Below are 21,723 nucleotides of genomic sequence, written 5' to 3'. Positions count from 1 at the left end.
TTCAGTCAGGGGTAATAAGAGTCATGATGTTCTGTAAATCAGTAAGGTTTTTGTTTGACTAAAACATCTCACAGATTTGAGTTCATAAATTGGAATAGGTCCATTTTAATCAATTATTTGCGGTTTACTGAATTCCTTGTTCATATTAAATAAAAAGAGATGTTTGGAGTGTAATTAATGTGCCGAGGTGACACCCTCCCTATAGTGTCTGCACATAACAAGAACCACTGTTGGACTCAGGGGGCGGATTAAGGTGTGCCAAAATTGTAATAAAAATGTTTTAAAACCTTTTTAGTGGTCTTAAAATGGTCTAAAACTCTTTGACTGGTTTTTATAAGCAAAATACCTTGATGCATAGACAGATAACTTTATTTGGACATTATTGCATAAACAGCACTTTCCACAATTATGTCCTGAGACCCAAGCTTTTATCTGGAGTTCGTTTTGTTAATTTACAAGCTATATGGGATTAGTAGGACCTAATATGTTTAATAACTAAACTGTCGTGATACAACAAGTAGTTTTTGAAAAAATCATGTCCTCATATGAGGAAAGTTAGATTATCTAATAGGACTAATAGGAAAGGAGTATTTCAGGCAACTAGGATGGCTACCCAACTATATAGCAGAGTAACAGAAAACCTCTGCAAAAAGCAGTTTGCATATCTAAAACAGCCCTACTGGTCTTCGGTGAAACATTCAAAGGTGCAAACAGGTGAGTATCCCAGGCCCTGAACATAAAAACAAAAGTGCAAAATCTTGGCAACAAGCAGTCTGTCCTACCTGAACAGGCCTAGTGGTCTTTGGGAAATTTTCAAAGATGCAAACAAGTGTGTACCTCAGGCCCTGAACATGGCTCTGCAATAAGCAGACTGTCCTTCCTAAACAGGCCTACTGGCCTTTGTGAAATCCTGCAAAGCAATTGTGTTCACTGTGCAAGCAGTGGAACACATTGCATTTAGAGCACAGCACACATGATTTTCCGGGGCAGCCCCGCCCTCTGCAACGCATCGGACTTTTCAGGTCAGCCATCTCTGGGAGATGGGATCGGAGTGACCCAAGATCCTTTCCTTGACTGTGCACAATATGCATTCTCTCTCTCTGCACCAGCAACATGACCATCTTTGTTCAGGACATCATGCTTGTTGAGGAATACCTTAGCTACCACCATGTCAAACTCAAGAAAAGTCATGATAGCCTTACTTTGGGTGCCCTTTTCCCAGTCATCTTGACTATACAGCATCCAGTAGTTAACAAGTGCAAGATTAGTTAAGTGCATCATCACACAAATTGTCCACTTCTTGGTGCAACACACTTTCAAGGTTGCTCCTCAGTTTGAAGAACTGATCACGTGACATTGCATCACTAATGGCAGGGATTCGCAAAGCATTTGACCTGAACATCCTTGTTTGAGGAGAATGCACACAAGACATCAAAATTGATTCCCCAAAAAAGTGATAGATCTCATCAACAGAAATATTGAGAGATCTCCCAGTCTTAGCCAGTGACATTGCGTTTGTGCACTCGGCAAGTAGTTTCATCAGCTCCAAGTCTATGTACTGCTCCACATAATCCTGTGGCTGCCAATCTGCTCGCTCATCTTTGAGGTCATCATCTGTACTCTGAAACTAAGCTAAGTTAGGGGTGAAAGGAGCAGACTCCCAGCGATCAACAAATCCAGCATTTCAAGGTTCTTCCCTGGGTTTGAGTTCTGGCTCCCCATGTCTTTGTTTACACCTGCGTGTACGTACTTCTGAATGTGGTAGTTCACGCCTATTCCCGCTGTAAATATCATCACTAGCTTCTTTTGCATCAGGCAGTGAATAATCATCAGAATTCTCTTCAAGTAAATCAGGTGGAAAATAATAATCTTCAGAAACTTTAAATGGTTGTTCAGAATGTAAGAGGTCCATATCAGTAATTTGTTTGTCCACAAATGAATGATTATCTTCTCCATCTGATAAATCTTCAACCTCAGAGTTGTCTACAATTGCCATGTTCTGCAAGTTTCCCTGTAATTATAAAAGTCAATACTAAATTCAGATGAAAATCTATACCAAAGTTAGGTGTCTTTTGTAGCTTGCAAGATAATTGTTTGGTTGAAAAATGTACTACTTGCAAGAACTATGTACACTTGTGAATTATTTTAAATATTTCCAGATTCATCAAACCAAAATGTGACTAAATCAAATTTACAATAACCATTTACATTTGCAAACTATTCTAAATATTCCCAGGTTTATCCAACCAAATGGCACAATTAATAACAAACTATAGCCCTGTCCTCAAATCTGTACTTTATCTTTATCGATGTTGTGCTGTGCTTCAGTTGTGAAAAAAAAGGAAAAAGGTTAAATTTGCATGCCTTATGAAGCCAAAGATGTAATTCTGCTTAGAAACACTGATTTCAAGCATGATATATAATTTGGATTTTGATCTTAGCCATTTTTCTTATGAGAGTTGTTGTAGAAGCTTTTTTACTGGGATCCCCGCCATCTTGCTATCATTCAAATGAGTGTAATATTGTCATGTTACTACTAGATGATGCTGGTAGTGTCTACTAATGAGGCCAGTGGGTTAAAGTTGCACTGTTCTTTTAAACCACCCTAAAATACCCATATTTACAGTCAGAGGAATGATTTAGAAATGTAAAAGGCAACTGGTAAAAAAGAAAATAAGGCTGGTCAAGGTCTCTCATTAATCTAATTAATACAGCAAGGAGGATATCAAGTGAGGGAGAACTGCAGCTGAGAGGGGCATCTTTAGATCACCAAGTCTTCATGCGGTTGTTTGGGTGGCATGCACAGAGAAAGGGTTTCTGGCCTTCCCTTTATGTCGTGTGGAGCTACTGGGACTTTAAACTGGAATTGGGTGCTTTGGTCAGATGAACTGTCTGTCAACCAAAAACTGCAGCTGGGTCAGAGATGAATATGTGGAAAAACCTGATTCCCAACAAGAATTTGAGAGTCTCAACTCTGAGAACAAATGAATAAATTCCAGGTTCTTATTAGGAACTTTTAGTGGAAACAATTTTCAATGTAAAAACAGGAGCATTAACAACGGTGCTCAACATTACTGCATAAACTGTCTTTAGGTGAACTGAACATACATTTCAATATATAAATAATCATATTTCTTCTTTAATTAAGCTCAACATTTCAAGAATGCAAAGTATTGCACTCATTGATCTGGCTAGGTTCTGGGCTTCTGTTATTATATTTCCTTCAGATTTCCTGAGAAGACTATATACAGTCATGGGAAAATGTTAGGACACCCTTTAAAGCCAAATGTGTTTTTCGACCTACCTGGACATTTGGGTTTTTAATACCAATTTGAACAACTGAAAAAAGTTATAGAAGTAAACAATAATTAAAACTAAAATAAATGTCAAATAAAACATGATTAGAACATCATTATGCAGTATTTCGAATTAGATTTAACTTGTTTAGGTTAAACCTCAGCAGGATCCTGGAGGGGGCATGTGAGTTTGCCCAACCAGTCTACATGTGTTTTGTGGACCTGGAGAAGGCATTCGACCGTGTCCCTCGAGGGATCCTGTGGGGGGTACTCCGGGAGTATGGAGTACCGGGCCCTTTAATAAGGGCTGTCAGGTCTCTGTATAACCATGTCAGAGTCTGGTCCGCATTGCCAGCAGTAAGTTAGACTCGTTTCCGGTGAGAGTTGGACTCCGCCAAGGTTGCCCTTTGTCACCGATTCTGTTCATAACTTTTATGGACAGAATTTCTAGGCGCAGCCAAGGTGTTGAGGGGATCAACACCTTTTAGTGGCCTTAGGATTGCGTCTCTGCTATTTGCGGATGATGTGGTCCTACTGGCTTCATCAGGGTGTGATCTACAGCTCTCACTGGAGCGGTTCACAGCCGAGTGCGAAGCGGCCGGGATGAAAATCAGTGCCTCCAAATCCGAAACCATGGTCTTGAACCGAAAAAGGGTAGAGTGCCTCCTCCGGGTTGGGGAGTATGTACTGCCCCTAGTGGAGGAGTTCAAGTATCTTGGGGTCTTGTTCACGAATGAGGAGAAGATGGAGCGGGAGATCAATAGGCAGATTGGTGCGGCATCTGCTGTGAAGCGGGCGCTGTACCGGTCCGTTGTGGTGAAGAGAGAGCTTAGCCTCGATTTACCGGTCGATCTATGTTCCTACCCTCATTTATGGTCAGGAGCTTTGGGTCGTGACCGAAAGAACGAGATCCCGGATACAAGCGGCTGAAATGAGTTTTCCCCGTAGTGTGTCTGGGCTCTCCCTTAGAGATAGGGTGAGGAGCTCAGTCATCTGGGAAGGACTCAGAGTAGAGCCGCTGCTCCTCCACGTCGAGAGGAGCCAGTTGAGGTGGCACGGGCATCTGGTTTGGATGCCTCCCGGACGCCTTCCTTGTGAGGTTTTCCGGGCACGTCCCACCGGGAGGAGGCCCAGGGGAAGACCCAGGACACGCTGGAGGGACTATGTCTCCCGGCTGGCCTGGGAACACCTTGGGATTCCCCCAGAGGAGCTGGCCCAAGTGGTTGGGGAGAGGGACGTCTGGGCCTCCCTACTGAAGCTGCTACCCCTGCGACCCGACCCCGGATAAGCGGAAGAAAACGGACGGACGGACTGTTTAGGTGTCAGACATTTAGTTACATGTGGTCCTGACTGCTGGAGGTGCACCATGGCGACATCCAAATAGCTCAAGTGGAGAGCGCTCAAAACAACCATCACCATGTCCACGTCCATGCTAGTACATCCCAATAGGAAAGTGCAAGATGATAAAAGAAGTCCCCAAAACCCTAAAATTCCCCTTATATTACCTCTAACTGGCTCCTTTTGCTGTAGAAACACATACCTGTACAATCAGAAACTGCACTGCTTTAACTTTAAGGGGAGGTGTGTAAGAAGGAAAATGTCATATCTTTAAAAAAGCACGAAGCCCTGACTAAACTTTGCCTGAAAGAATCTGGACAAAGATAAGGACTTTTAAAAGAATGTACTTTGGAGAACTGAACCTCCAACTGAATTATGTGTACAGCAAAGTAGAGGACATTTGCTGAAAACCAAATGCAGCAAAAGCACTTTTTACACCAACTGTAAAGCATAGAGTTGGACGTGTGATGGTTTGAGGAGGCTTGGCTATAGCAGGACATGGCCAGCCCACCATGACAGAAACCACAATGGGTTCTACTATGGATCAGAGAATGGGGCCATCTATGGAAAAACAAAAGCTAAAGCAGAACTTTAACGTGTAACATAACGATGTACCAAAACACACCATTAGATTCACCAAAGACTGGCCATAAATTAAGAAAGTTTTTTTTTCCATTCATGAGTAATCAGTAAAAAAACAACAACAATCACATCACTTCCATTTCCAAGATTAAAAAACAAAAATGACACATAATTTTATTATTACTTAGAGACAGTATATTGAATAGGGTGTCCGATCTATTCCACATGACAGTAAAGAACAGATAGTCCTCCTTGACTGGTATAGCATATTTAAGGACAATCAGTCCAAGCAAACATTTCATCTTTACTTATTCTACTTCCAAAGTCCCAACAGACCAGACCCTTCAAAGTCTGAGCTCCACTTCTTAATGCACATCGTGCTCTGATTCAATTAACATTCATCTGTAAGAGAATGTTCCTCAGAGAGCATGGGTCATCAGATTAATCCTCAGGCACTGTCAACAAGTAATGGCAACCTGTTTTTTTCAGTATTCATATTAATCCGAAGTAAAACAGGTTGCCTTTAAGCAGAACCATTAAGCTGATTTGTTTCATTAAAACAAACAAGAATGCAGGCACACAAACAAACATTGGGTTTAACAGGGTTAGCTTCCGTTGACCCAGTTAATTTTTTTTTTTTGCTTTTTCGTTTTGTTCTGCTTTATCATTTCTATGCTGTTCTTGATAATATGTATTTATCAGATTAAAAACAATGGCCAAAGGAAACAATAGCCTTTAATCTATATTGGTTCTACATTCAATTTGGCTTTTTTTGTCACATTTAAATATTTTGTTTGAGATCATCAAACACGTTTTTATACCAGGCAATGATAACTTCAGTAAATAAAAAAAAATCAAATGTCCTAAAAGAAAAGGGTTATCCAAGCCAAGATGGCCCTATGTGAAAAAGAAATTGCTCCCCTTGCTTAATCATGAATTAACTGTGATTAAACACAAAAACTACGTAAATTGAGTTTCACCAGTCACACCCAGGCCTGATTATTGCCTGATCTGTTGAGTCAATTAAACAGAACCTGTATGGCAACATGTAGTTACAAGCTCTTAAAAAGCAACACATCAGGCCCTGATCTGAAAGAATACAACAAAAGATTAGAAACAAAGTGATTCATGTTTTTCACTCTGGAAAATGTCACAATGAGACATCTAAGGCGTTTGGACTCCAGTGAACCACCATGAGAGCCAATATCCACAAACAGAAGGAAACATGTATCATTGGTGAACTTCCTCACTAAAACCATGTCTGGAGTGCATTCAAGGCTCTTCAACGATGTCACAAATGAACCCAGAACAACATCCAAAGCACCTCCTAAAATCACGTATATAATCAAGTTGTTGACAATGACTGGCTAGGTTTTTCTCTATCGCGACAGTTCCAGACTTTGACTTTTTCCAAATGAGGGGGAAATTTAGAGAGTTCCCCTATTGTCATAATATATACACAACTGACTGACAACTCCCAAAAACCTGTGAGGAAGAAGTTTTGAAAATTTCACACAACCTGAGAAACTGTCGCATGGACTCTGACAGTCATTAAAAATGGATCTGTTTGTTATAACTATGAATTTTTTAACATGCTAACACCTTGGAACTGTAAATTTGGGCATACTAAGGCTTGACTATAAAGCTTCTTTTTATTGGTTTTGCGTTAAAGATAGGAGAATTTGTATGCATAAGCACTCTTCAAACAACCCCAGCCCTACAGAAAAAAGAGGCCACATATAGATAAATGTCAAAGAATCAGCAGAAAAGAGAGTAGTTAAAGAGCCAGACTAAAAAAAGCTTCAGTCCTATACTGTACTTTGAACCAAGACACAGGCACAAACATTAATCTAAACATTCTGTGAAAAGCATGACTGTTGAGTTGTTGGTTTTTTTCCCAGTGTACTGTCTAGCAATGTGGCAACTAGAAACGTTCAACTTCTGAAGAAGTTGAAGAAGGCGCCCGCCTGGTGGTGCGCGTAACCGTCAAAGGCAAAGCTTCCGAGTTCCTTGGTCGTAGGCTTCTATCGCTTGGGGATTTTAAATCAAATCTTCTGAGTGTGAAAAGGATTTGTCTTCGTCAAAACCAGCCGACAGGAGAAGGTCTGCATCCAAGCAGCATGGAAAATTGGTGTTATTAAAACATGATTAAATACTTCAATGTAGCATGAAAAAATGAAATATGTGAATAAAAATGATAAAGGCATTACAAACTACTAAAGGAAGTACAAACTCTGTGAAGCAGAAGTTGGTGAGACCTTCCTAGAGCTACTTCCGGTTAGCAACATGTTAAGCGTTAGCTGCTAACATGGTTGTGTCCAGTATCACCGGGTGATTGTACTCTGTTAGTTTGGTCCAAATCCTGTACTGGGAAGTTCCTCAAAAAGGGTGCCAATACTTAATGTCACCAAAGCTCACCAAAGGCCATGTGTCAGATCGGCCTCCTTTAGCAACTAAGCCTCACCAAATCTGGGCCCAGAACTCAACATTTGACAAAAATGGTGTGTAGTGCCATTTCCCACAGGTGAGTGGTGCTGTATTGGCCGGGGGGTAGTTCTTGCTGTTGCAATTTTTTCATCATTCATTCATTTATATCAGTTGTTCACATTGTTTATTTGTTACTTGTAAAAAATAAATAAAAAATATTGGGTACCCCCAGCGGGTTGCGAACCTGCGACCTTTGGTGCACCAGTCCAACACCTAAACCACTGTACCAAAAAAAAGTGCCATGCTGAGGTCTGTATTTTTGCGAGGTCAACTGTGTCTAGGAAGTGGTTTTGAGAAGTGGTTTTTGGTTAATTTTGTCACCACGGTAACTTTAAATGGCGTCAAGTACAAAAAGCCCGCTTCACGGCGTCGAGACGAACGTTTTGATGTATAGTATGTGGGGGTAGACCCTACGGTTCGGCCTGTATTAACGGTGATGGACCCTTATTAGGTGCATAACATAAGGCCTCCGCCATGCATTTTCAATGAAATCCTTATTGGGTGCATAACATAAGGCCTCCGCCATGCATTTTCAATGCATAGGCGGGCGCCTAATAAGAATTGTTGTCTTAATGCCAAATAGAGCTCGACAGATTTTACTTTCACAAGTGGAGCAGTCAGCTTTCGCCATACTGCTCCGCTTGATTTATGCATGTAAATAGTTTTATTATGATTCATGCAGGGAGTATTTCAAATTATGTGGACACTAACGGGAAAGTAGGAGAGTAAAGGAAGAACAAGAGAAAAAAGGTGAAAGAAAGGGGAGATAAAAGGGTAGAGAATGATAAAACGTCTTCAATCTGCTTCATCACCTACAAAGAGAGATGTAAAAAGAACAGCACAACCAACGGATATAGTATAACAGATACAATAAAGTAACACATTGATACCATTGCTAAATCATATGTATTATTATTTAATCTGACATGTATAATGTGATGCCTGAAAAAAAAAATTGGGCTTTCTGTATAGAAGTGAACATAAGTACCAGGAACCCAGCACCTGTAGGTGTTTGTGAGAGTGCACTTGTGTATGTAAAGTTTATCCAAAAGAAAAATGCTCAATAGTGGTTGTGAAGAGCTAAAGATCCACCTCCCCCGAGCACCGAGGCAGGCGCGGGGGTATCCAAAACCCCAGATCCTCAAAGGAACCCCCAAAGCAGGGCGCCCAAGAGGGGCCAACACAGGAAATCTGCCCCCCCACCAAGGACCAGGATCATGCCTGATCCATCCTTGACATGCCTCTGCATCTACATCTAGGGCAGCAGCAGCCGTTGCATTGAGCAAGGGCATCTGCTCATAGGGGCGGTGATCATATACCTTCCATCTCCATGCACTGAAGAATTTCTCTATAGGAATAGATACAGAAATATCTGTATATACTGTATAGTAACATTACCTGTTCTCCATTCAAGAAACTCTTACAATAACCGTGTTTCTATTGAGAACAGGTTGGACTCTTTGTCCAGCCCCTCTACAGTAAATGAAAGGCCATGATTTACCACATGATCAATCACAGTTGCCCGAATTTCATCTGTAACTTGAGTCCTTCCAGCTACACCTCCACCTCGCACACAGACTCCACTTCCTTGGACTCCTCTTCCCCTGAGCCATCTACCTCTTACTCTGACTCTCATCTGCCTTAGACCATCCATGCTTGCAAAGACCACACAATATTGCAACTTTTAAGGCCTGCAGACTGATTGCAAATTGAAAAGTTGTGTGAAGAAGTGTCAAACAGGTGCTTCAGTGATTTCATACCGATCAAGAAGTTTCTAAGAGTTGGGAACATATGGTTTCTGTTTGGCTACCACAGCTAAAGCAATGGAGTTTGGACTACTTGAATGACATTTGTGTTAACTGTGTTGCCAAAGGGTGAGAAAAATGTGTCAAACCAATGAGAATGGGCTAACTTATTTGCAAGAGGAGTCTTTTGCTCTGCTGAGATGGTGATGATGAAGACTGTGAGGTTGCCAGTTTCTTCAAACAGGTCAAAGCAATCAATAAAAACTGTATTACTAGCTAGCAGAGTGCACTCACTGTCAATTGGCTGCAGACCAACACAGGCATAAATATAGACATTCACACAACTGGATTTGTTCAGCACAACAGGTATAAAACACTAATGCTAATGGAGATACACATACTTTTTCAAATGACAAATTTCTGTCTCAGACTGAAAGTGCAGAGGCTTAAAATCAACCTTCACAAGAAGTGCATTTGTAATAATTACAGTCTGCTATACAACACAGGACAGAGGCTTGAAAGCAGGTCTTTCCTGAACAGACACACAAAATTGATTGCAGAGAAAGCAATCTTGTCAAAATAAAATTACCCGTTTCAGGGCTGAGTAAGTTCATTGATACGAAGAGGTCCAAACAGCAGCTGTGTTGTCTTTTAGGACTGGAATTACAATCTGCCCCATATAATCACTGTCACTTCCGATTCCAGCACATAAAAAGGAATCTAGGCATTACAACACCCGACCAGCGCCTGTGGGTTTCTGTGAAATATCTGCATATTTAATGTCAACTTGAACAATACTGAAAAAAAAACTATTAAAACAGAAGAAACTTTTGTAAAATTTTCTTTTTTTAAGTTTCTGCTTAAGAATAATAAAAGTGCACATGCGCGAAAGCTGCACGCTGCCTGTTATGCCGCCCCAGCCTTTTCTGTCCGTCTGGTGTCTTCCACTTATCCGGGGTCGCGGGGGTAGCAGTTTCAGTAGGGAGGCCCAGGCGTCCCTCTCCCAGCCACTTGGGCCAGCTCCTCCGGGGAATCCTAAGGCGTTCCAAGGCCTGCCAAGAGACATAGTCCCTCCAGCCTGTCCTGGGTCTTCCCCTGGGCATCCTCCCGGTGGGACGTGCCTGGAACACCTCACCAGGGAGGCATCCAGGAGGCATCCTAAGCAGATGCACGAGCCACCTCAACTGGCTCCTCTCGACGTGGAGGAGCAGCGGCTCTACTCTGAGTCCTCCCCGGATGACCAAGCTCCTCACCCTATCTCTAAGGGAGAACCCAGACACACTTCGGAGAAAACTCATTTCGGCCGCTTGTATCCGGGATCTCGTTCATGACCCAAAGCTCATGACCATAGAAGAGGGTAGGGACGTAGATCGCCTGGTAAATCGAGAACTTCGCCTTTTGGATCAGCTCTCTCTTCACCACAACGGATCGGTACAGCGCCCGCTTCACAGCAGACGCCACACCAATCCGCCTGTCAATCTCCCGCTCCATCTTCCCTTCATTCGTGAACAAGACCCCAAGATACTTGAACTAATCCACTAGGGGCAGCACATCCTCCCCAACCTGGAGGAGGCACTCTACCCTTTTCCGGTTCAAGACCATGGTCTCGGATTTGGAGACACTGATTTTCATCCCGGCCGCTTCGAACTCGGCTGCGAACCACTGTAGTGAGAGCTGTAGATCCCGCCCTGATGAAGCCAATAGGACCACGTCATCCGTGAATAGCAGAGACCCAATCCTAAGGCCACCAAAACGGATCCCCTCAACACCTTGGCTCCGCCTAGAAATTCTGTCCATAGAAGTTATGAACAGAATTGGTGACAAAGGGCAACCTTGGCGGAGTCCAACTCTCACCGGAAACAAGTCCGACTTACTGCCACCAATGCGGATCAGACTCTGACACCGGTCATAAAGAGACCTGACAGCCCTTATCAAAGGGCCCGGTACTCCATACTCTCGGAGTACCCCCCGCAGGATCCCTCGGGGGACACGGTTGAATGCCTTCTCCAGATCCACAAAGCACATGTAGACTGGTTGGGCAAACTCACATGCCCCCTCCAAGATCCTGCTGAGGGTGTAGAGCTGATCCAGTATTCCACGACCAGGATGAAAACCTCACTGCCCTTCCTGAATCCGAGATTCGACTATCCAACGAACCCTTCTTTCCTGAACCCCAGAATAGACCTTACAGGGGAGGCTTAAGAGTGTGATTCCTCTGTAGTTGGAACACACCCTCCGGTCCCCCTTTTTAAATAGGGGGACCACCACCCCAGTCTGCCAATCCAGGGTACTGCCCCCGATCTCTGCAATGCTGCAGAGCCGCGTTAACCAACACAGCCCCACAACATCCAGAGCCTTAAGGTACTCAGGGCGAATCTCATCCTTTTTAACAACCTCGGCAACCTCAGCACCAGAGATGGGAGAACCCAGAGTCCTCAGGCTCTGCTTCCACAATGGAAGACGTGTTGGTGGGATTAAGGAGGTCTTCGAAGTATTACGCCCATCGACGCACCACGTCCTGAGTCGAGGTCAGCAGCATACCACCCCCACTATAAACAGTGTTGGTACTGCACTGCTTCCCCCTCCTGAGATGCCAGATAGTGGACCAGAATCGCTTCGAAGCCATACGGAAGTATTTTTCCATGGCCTCTCCGAACTCTTCCCACTCTCGAGATTTTGCCTAGGCAACCAGCCAAGCCGCCTGCCGCTTCAACTGCCGATACACATCAGCTGCTTCCGGAGTCCCACAGGTCAATAAAGCCTGGTAGGACTCCTTCTTCAGCTTGATGGCTTCCTTCACCGCTGGTGTCCAGCAGCGTGTTCAAAGAGCACATGTGGACACCCTTATGCTTGAACATGGTGTTCGTAATGGACAATCTATGACGAGCACAGAAGTCCAACAACAGAACACCACTCGAGTTCAGATCAGGTGGGCCGTTCCTCCCAACCACGCCCCTCCAGGTCCCACTGTCATTGCCCACGTGAGCGTTGAAGTCCCCCAGCAAAACGAGGGAGTCCCCAGAAGGGGCACTCTCCAGTACCCCCTCCAAGGACTCGAAAAAGGGTGGGTAATTTAAACTGCTGTTTGGCGCATAAGCACAAACAGCCCGAACCCGTCCCCCCACACGAATGCGAAGGGAGGCCACCCTCTCGTTCACAGGGGTGAACCCCAATGTGTAGGCACCGAGATGAGGGGCAACAAGTATGCCCACCCCAGCTCGGTGCCTCTCACCCGGGGCAACTCCAGAGTGGAAGACTGTCCAACCCTTCTCAAGGTGACTGTCCCATGTCACCTCTTCGGGCTGAGCCCAGGTGCATGCCAACGTGCCCCACCTCCAGGACTAGCTCCAGAGTGGGGCCCCGGTGACCCGCGTCTGGGTGAGGGAACACAAAATCTATTTATGTTAATCATCACAAGGGGCTTTTCGGGTTGCTCACCTAGGACCTGTCTGCCTTGGGTGACCCTACAAGGGGCTTAAAGCCCCTGACATAGCTCCTATGATCATTGGGACACTCAAACCCCTCCACCACGGTAAGGTGGCAGCCCAGGGAGGGGCTCCAGCCTTGTGTTGGCTTTTTTAACTTTTATTTATTTTGTTAGCTCTTGTTTTTTTTTACTGTAACTCTGAAGTTTTGTCCTCTCTAACTAGGTCATTTTCAGAAAGTTTTCATGCTTTTTTGTGTTGTTTTTATCATGCCACTCCCACCGGGACACGCTGCCTTTGTTTACTCCGGAGAACGCTGATCGCACTAATGCCAGCCGGCGTGGTGGCCAGACCAGCTGGAATACCACTGGAACTTAGGAGGAAAACGCACCGAGGTTGCAGAGGAGGAAAGCAACATCGGGGAATGAAAGGAGGATTGAGACGAGACGGGCTAATTGAAAGGAGAAGATTTAAGCGGTGTCTCCCCTCTGTTGTTATAGGAAACGTACGGTCCCTTAGCAACAAGATGGACGAGCTAACGGAGCTGACGCAGAGCCAACCGGAGTACCGGGAGTGCAGTCCGATGTGTTTCACCAAGACATGGCCGCACAAGAACATCACGGACCAGATTGTCTCCATGGACGGCTTTCACACTGTCCGGGCCAACCGAGATACTAAGAGTGGTAAGCAGAAAGGAGGGGGGCTTGCCATTCTAGTAAACAGCAGATGGTGTTACCCGGGTCACATCACCATTAAAGAAAAGCTCTGTAGCCCAGATGTTGAACTGCTGGCCGTTGGGCTCCGTCCATACCATCTGCCCAGAGAGATCCCACATGTCATCGCTGCTGTCCTGTAAATCCCTCCCTCTGCAAACCCAACATCTGCCTGCAGCATCATACACACCACCATCTCCAAACTTGAGACTCAACGACCCCATGTCCTCATCATCATGTCGGGAGACTTCAACCATGTCACCATGAACAAAGTTCTGCCATCCTTCAAACAGTATGTAAGCTGCCCTACCAGAGAGGAGAGGACCCTGGACCTGTGGCTCGTGCATCTGCTTAGGATGCCTCCTGGATGCCTCCCTGGTGAGGTGTTCCAGGCACGTCCCACCGGGAGGATGCCCAGGGGAAGACCCAGGACAGGCTGGAGGGACTATGTCTCTTGGCAGGCCTTGGAACGCCTTAGGATTCCCCGGAGGAGCTGGCCCAAGGGGCTGGGAGAGGGACGCCTGGGCCTCCCTACTGAAGCTGCTACCCACCCGACCCGACTCCGGATAAGCGGAAGAAAACGGACGGACGGACGGACAAATACGAATATGTATTATATAGGATATTTGCCCTGCTTAAACCTTAAAGACATTTGGTTTGGTGTGCTACTCAAGTGAAAGTGAACACTGTGGTGAGATTCAAAGAGCTCAAGAGGAGGACTTTAAAAAAATTACCAACATGTCTAGTTCTGTCTGTTAAAACAAGTTCACCATGAAAGCAGGCACCAAGGTGCTAAAAGTAGTCACTGAGTCTTTTCAGCTGCTTCCTTATTCAGGGCCTTCTCACCTAGTCATTACAACTTGAACACAGACACAGGGAGGGTTTTTATGCCAGAAGCATTTCCTGACTTAACCAAGACACAAACCCAGGTCCCCTGTTTCAAAGGCACCGACAGGGCATTCAAAAGTAGTCGGTCAACGCGGCAAATCACCATCTATAGCAGCTCTTGCCGCTGCCTACATTTCCCCGATTATACATCCCAAAAATCACCTTTGCATCTGACTTCACTGAGAGCAACATTAACGAGTGATTGGGTTCCTTGTTCCAACCGAGATGCTACTTTTCCGATCAAAACACAGACCGGTGTTATGCCGAAAAGTGCATGCCTGCAGAGTAATGCATCCCCTGTCACGGGAGCGCTCCTCGCTCTGTACAACTGAATATCGACGAAGAAAACGGATTAAAATTTGACCAACGCAGTTACTTGTTCTTAAATTAATGATATCAAAACATTTTAATATACCTCTTGTGGGGGGAAAAAACTGTTATTTGGCAGATTCATTTACAAAATCACGGGTGTAATGAACAACATTAAATCCAAAGTTTTTATCCGGGGTGCAGCTGATTTATTTGTTGTGCTCTCTTGTCATTCACACACAAAAATAAACTGTGATAAAATAAGCCTTTGAGTTTTGAAACTGCAAAGCTTTGTCTTAAGCGGAAGATCAAAGGTGCATCTACACAGCACAGCGTTCATAGACTACTGTGATGCATTCGGAAGAGTCAGAAAGCTATGGTGCATTCAGGAGCATGGGACATTTCAATCTTACAAGGAAAGAGGCATAAAACGGAATAGAACTTAACTCATACAATAATGTATTTATCCAGAAACACTGTGGGCTTTCTTACAATACTGAATGCTCTATAATTGTATTTCTGATATTTTTTGATTATGCACATCTGTTAGCTTTTTATTCTGAAAAATCTATAATATTACATATAATATAATATTACAGCAGCAAATTATCAAAGTTTTTCAGGGGATGCATTTTGTGTTTGTCTCTAGAATCCTCGCCAATGATATGATATCGTGTGTGATGAGTGCAGGTGAAATTAAACTGAGATAAGAGATTTTGAAAGAGCGATATGACTGAAATAAATTCAACATGTAAATTCAATTTCAAATTCCAACCCTGTATTTTTATCATAAAAATTTGACTTTGTTTGTGAAGACATGTTACGATCGTTTTTAGAACAGAACTGTGAATAATCATAATAAGATGACTAGACCTCACCTAATCTGATCTTATTTATGTGGTGCTAGTAATTCAAATTAAACAAATTTTATGCAAATGGAGATTATCTTACCTTGTTAAAACATGATGATAACATCATGTGAAAAAATAATGTTTTAAGAATAATAATTAAAAAAACAAAGGTTGTTTTTGAAGAATTGATCATTCACTTCTTTTTTTGCCTTTTATTCAATTTGAAACATGCAATCTGACTCTATTGTTTAAATAATCACCTGTCTTGAAAGCTTCCAAAATACATCAGGGAGACTCTATTTTTCAAAAGTGCACCCTCCTACCTGATAGTGTGTGGCCTGCTACTGTAAAAAAAGTTTGACTGCCCTGCACCGACTTTACACACAACATCCACACAGAGGGGCATTTCAAAAGAGGTCACTAACACTAACCTACAGAAAGTCTCCTGCAACTGTTTCCATTAAAGGAAATGCCTCTACATACACAAAGAGGCTGCACATGTTGACTTCCGTGGGAAGTCAACATGTGCAACATTTTTGCTCTTTACAAAAAACATCAAGGCCAGCTTGATGTCTACCTGAAAGAAACTGGTTAAGGAGAAGGACTTGTGGAAGAATACTATCTGGGCAGTTTGTCTAAACTTCAATTACATGGATACTAGAATACAGGACATGTTTTTGTAACCCAAACTCTATTCTAAATTTTAGGAAAAGAACCTCATACAAACTGTAAAGCATGTAGGGAAATATCCCAGTTCAGCCCTCAGGAACTGATACGTTCCTCTACCCACCTGAGAGGCTTGCTTTGGATTTTTCTAAAGGGAGGTTCTAAAAAGTTGACAGCTTACTTACCTATACAAGATGTCAAATCAGCTTGAAGTTATGGACAGACTAAATAAATCTTTTAAGTGGTGGAAGTTGTGGAAGTTAGTCAGATGTATATTGTACTGTATCAATCCCCCTTACCAGATGAGTTAATGGATCAGCTGATCTTTGCTGATAACAAATCCTTATAACCTTGCTTCATAAAATATAAACTAATCTTTCAAGTACATTTAAGATTTGAGTTTTGTCTTTTAAGGATTTTATTGCTTAAAGCAATAGTAGTATTGACATCACCATTAATTATGTAGGTGCTGTGATGAAGTGATTGCCTAATGCTGAGTCACCCAACTGTATTACAATACATTCTGTAGAGATAAATATGGCTGGCTTGGGCTAAGTTAAATAGAATATGTTCTGGTCAGTGCTGCAGGAATGGTATTTGGTGTGGGACTGGAGTGTCAACACAACAACAAAAATCTTCCCAAGAGGACCTTAGAAACAAAATATATACATTAGCCGGTCACCCACCTCACTGTCTCTCTCAACTTCAAGACCTGCCTCCAACAGGTTGGCCTCAAACTCCTGTCTGATCAGGTGCATCTCATGATCGGCGGCCTCCAACGGCTCGCCCCCTCTCGCGATTCCAAGCTCCATAAACACCTCCCCAGCACTTGCCGCCTCCTCCCTCCGAAGGCTGCCCCCTGGTCCGGCTGCGGCGTCAGAGCCTGCTGGTGGAGGAAAATTGCCATTTGAAACGATGGAGAGCTGGTCCTGTGCAACTGAGCCCATAGCAGGAGATCGCAGAGAGCCGTGCCGACGTTGATGAAAAACCAGAACATAGTCCACTTTCCGCTGGCCATCACAGAAGTATAGGCCATCACCGCTGGCCTCGGGGCTTGAAGGTGCTCCTACAACCTGTGAAAATATCCATCAGGGCTTCAGTAAAACCTGTAACAATAGTAACCTTTCAAAAATTCCAATTATTTCAGCTTTTAGTCAAAACACAGGGTATCAATAAACCACACCTTTAGGCTTCAGAGAAGTTATGTAATAACTTAACAAACTTAAACATTCGATGCTATGTCACCACAGGCAGACACAAGTGGCTTTTGGCAGATCCTCAAAAACAATGGAGTGAGGACCTTCAGGAGCAGAGTGGGCAGTTAGTTCACCTTTGCTTGCTTTAGTCTTTATTTAGACAGGGAAAGTTTAGAGGGAGACTACATATGGAAGCAGCAAGAGGTAAAGCTTTACAGACTCTAACCTGATGTAAGGATTTCTACCTAGCACTTGGACAGGACTAAAATGAAGAGTAATCAATGCTGGGTTGGTAGATTACAGAATGATTATCAATTCAACAAAAAGGCAGGAAAATGGAGAAAACTGCAATCTGACTAGCATTACGCAAGATGCTGTTTGGTCCTTTAAAACTCTACGTTCTTGAAGCTAAATGGATAATTTTGATTTTCTTTTTAGGTGTGGGGTTCTGTTGTAAGGTTAGGAGCAGTCAATATTTTACCTGCTCTAAGTAACTAGCTTAGCTTCTTTATATTGTAAATGTCTAGATTAGTTTCACTGAAGTTAAAAGGCTGGTCTGAGCAACAGGAAGAACTTTGTTCGATCTTGAAACAACTCCAATCTCCCAAATGTTATAGCAGTTTATCCAATCAATATTGTGTACATCTTTAAACTAACATAATATTTGCATAAGAGGATTACGTAAATAGCAACGTGCAGGTGAAACATGTGTTCCAATATTAGGCCTGGCCGATAAAGCGAAGATTTACAGACACCAAAATTTACATTAACTGAAGTAATTTTGTCCATGTCGGTATTTTCAGTATTAAAAAAACAAAAGAAAATGTTGTTTTATAGATAAAGGCTATGCTCCTGTCCCTAGTAGTGTTGTCGTCGGTTTATCGTTATCAAGGCTCAATATATCACAATATTGATTTCAGGCCATATCGCCTAACCCTATCTAAAACACTCATATGGTTTGAAATGTTCATAAAAATGTATGCTGTACAGCAAAAACTTCCGCTCTAATTTGTGTAAATAAACAGTTTATCGCTGCAATGCTTTCTGTTTTATGGTATGGGCAGCTTTGAAAAGGTAACATTCTAAATCCCCTTTCTACAGATTTGATACCTCAGATCACATAATGTGATCCGCCAAAAGTAGGATGCCATGATATTCTGAAAATGTAATAAAACTTCTGTGGTGTGAGCATTGAAACAACGTTTCTGTAGATGTTGCAATAACGATGCAATAATGACATTATTTAATTTCATGCTACCGCCCTGCATCCGTCAGTCTGCACGGATGCATATTCACTCAATTCGGCATGCTAAATGCTTGAAGTGATTGACATCCCACTGAGTGGTTATGGTAAAGTTGGCTGGCCACTTTCTGCCTGCTTTTAATTTTAGTTTATGCTCTCTCTATCTATCTATCTCTCTCTGTCTCTCTCTCTCTCTCTCTCTCTCTCTCTCGCTCTCTCTTTTCTCTTCAGAGATGCTAACTCTGGCCTTCTGATATATTTAAGTGTGACACTGTGATGGAGAGGGGCAACTGCCGAGCTACTGATGTCAACAACTTCACCTTCTCCAATAGATGATAGAGCTGGCCCTGCTTTTCGGTAGTTTACCCTGTTTCTCTCCCACTGTCGCTCCATGCATGCTTGCTATGAGGGATTATTGCAAAATCAACACAATCATGGCAACTGTCCAATGTGGCCCCGATGCTCATCCAGGAGGAGTGAATGCTGAAAGTCAAGAGAAGATGTTTTGGTCCCATGTACACTTTTCCTGTGTAGCAGAGTCTTTAAACTTTAAAATCAATACTATTTTTAATTACATTTAAACAGCTATAGCCACGGAGCAAGAAACTGCTATCTCTGCAGGATGCACGTTGCCACCTTAATTGAGCTCCTGGAAATTTCCCTGAGGACTTTGTTTGTTTGACGCCTTTGTTCCTATTTTTTGGAAATATGTAAAGCAGACTTCTGAGAAGACTCCCATTTGGATTGATCTAGCCGTTGCCATGAAAGCCTATGAGGCACAGATGTTTGTCTTACCCAAAGCTTAAGGAGCCCTCTAGGGGAGTGGGAGGGTCCCTTGAGGCTGACAGAGGGCCCCACAGTGGCCCCCAACAGGATTTCTTCTGTTTTACTATATCATAGTGTAAGTAGTAAGTGGTCTGTAATAAAATTGGAATATTTGATTTTGTCTTACAATTAATAACATTAATAATATTAGCAGGTACAAAAATTAGGTGTCCCATCCACGTTTTTTAAGAGAAAAGCTCTAGTAAATGAATGACAACAGAAAATAACATTATGGTTTAGAGACGGGCATCATCTGATCCAGACATAATACTCTCCTCAGATCTTGGAGGTCATGTTGAACTGCTGCAGAGTGAGCACTCAACTGTGACGCATCACCTTCTTCTGAAATTGTCCATGTTAAATGGGAGAAAACACAAGGTGGATGTTGCACACGTGTAAGGTGCTGCACGTATTATAAATTTACAAAGGTAATATATATTGAATATAAAACTACGGCGCACTACAGAGAAGAAACAAGGAGCTTTAGCAACAACCACAAAGTGAACTGGAATACAGACAGTTACTATTTCATTTAGTTTTAGTTTTAACCTCATCTGCCATAAAGCATAAAGAATTTTGAAAAACTGTGACACAATATAGTAATAATCACAATATAACAAATACACATAACTACTGTCGATAGAGTCCACCATGCTTATGATGCTAACTCTGCTAATATTGGTTAACTGTGTTAATTGCTGATTTAAGTTGTTAAAAAATGTTTGAAAAAGCATTTGGGTTTTGGTTTCTTTTCGGCATTTCCTTGTTTCTCATTTACTGTATTCTGCTATTGTTTGTATACATTTTTGCTATAAATGCATTGCCCTGTTAGTTAATTTCCTTTATGTTTAGTTTATTAGGTTATTCATCTGTTCTGTTCTTTATAAAATTACATTCATTTATTTCAGACCTCTGTCTTTTCTCTGTGGTTTAGTGGTTTTTTTTTTTTTTTTTGTTCAGCTCAGTTCTTGTAAATTAGTCTGCATCCCACAGTTCTCCTACTTTCCTTCTGTCTCTGCTGTACCACATTATCCACTGATTAACTCACCTGTAGGCAATGTCATTCTCCAATCTTCCCTCAGTATTTCAGTTCATTGGTTGTTGTTGCTCATTGCTGGATTCTTCTGTTTGACTGTCTGTGCCATACTCATTTCACTACCTGTTACTCTATTCATGTTATTTGTTTTTAATAAACTTAGAATGCCAGCACACAATCTCTAAACAAACAAATAAATAAATAAACCATAGAAATATGAAAGTAAAAATGTTCTAGGTCCAAAATTAGTATTAATATACTGACATTTTTATTTGGATATTACCATTGTATGTGAACTCCAAAATCCTGGATCGGAGCATGTCAAAGAACGCCATCCATTGCTTTTATGTTTACTCTTAATTCTATATTATTAATATTTGGAATAAATGTTTCTAATCATCTCACTATTTATTTAGGTTACACAGACACTGAGTCACCAGACAGTATTACATCAAGTAAAACAAGTAGAGTAGGCTATTCCTACTAAATACAACTATGGACTTTTTAATTATTTATATATGGTTAAACGGATTACTGCATTTGTTGTTTTATTTTTGCTTGTTTTTTTGTTTGTTTTTTTTTTTTTTGGGGGGGGGGTTCTTAGTCGTGAGCACTGAATAAAAATATGAACACTATGTATAAAAAGATGACTTACACTATTAAAAGGATAACTGTGAAGTCTACAAGGTCACCAAAAATGAAATCGGACAGATTAAAACTAGAGTTTCTATTTGTACTAAAAAAATAAAACAGGAACAACCTCAACATCAACAGAATGAGTACTTACCGGGATCTTGTCCTCGCTCGGGGAGACCTGCATGCTGTTGCGCTTCAAACACACACAGAGTGGGAGACAGAGAAGATGCAGAGCGGGATTGAAAGTTGCCGGGTTTCGAAATAATACGCAACAGGGGTCATCATCCCCACAGTTTTCCTCATTGCTCCCATTAATCATCAGAATTCGGTCCAGTTATTCCGTCCAACAGGAGCTGCATCGCCTCTGCTTCAGCGCTCATTGCTTTTAGAGAGACCTGTCAGGTACTATGCGCTTTATCGCACGCTGCTCCGCGCACTCTTCTACCCAACTGGGTGATGCGGAGGCTGCCTGCGCACCGACTGTGCT

At 42.5% G+C, this 21,723-nt stretch overlaps 1 protein-coding gene across 9 annotated transcripts in view; it reads right to left on the bottom strand.

The window, feature by feature from the left end:
* Positions 1 to 21,723, bottom strand: part of ano2b (anoctamin 2b) — a 213,782-nt gene that overhangs the window by 168,268 nt on the left and 23,791 nt on the right. For 5 of the 9 annotated variants that reach the window (XM_036132396.1, XM_036132395.1, XM_036132388.1 and 2 more), the window contains exons 3-4: positions 21,388 to 21,429; positions 16,987 to 17,373 (exon numbers count right to left, since the gene is read on the bottom strand). The exons of 1 other annotated variant lie outside the window; for it this stretch is intronic. In XM_036132396.1, the coding sequence (XP_035988289.1) occupies positions 16,987 to 17,373; positions 21,388 to 21,429 (429 nt within the window). Of the gene's footprint in view, positions 1 to 16,986; positions 17,374 to 19,059; positions 19,196 to 21,387; positions 21,430 to 21,723 lie in introns of those variants that run through there. 3 more of the 9 variants (XM_036132389.1, XM_036132392.1, XM_036132393.1) reach the window with 2 other exon arrangements.

Source organism: Fundulus heteroclitus, unplaced genomic scaffold (genome assembly GCF_011125445.2).
Source record: "Fundulus heteroclitus isolate FHET01 unplaced genomic scaffold, MU-UCD_Fhet_4.1 scaffold_50, whole genome shotgun sequence".
Taxonomy (NCBI): Eukaryota; Metazoa; Chordata; class Actinopteri; order Cyprinodontiformes; family Fundulidae; genus Fundulus; species Fundulus heteroclitus.
This window is presented reverse-complemented; position numbering and strand designations above follow the sequence as displayed.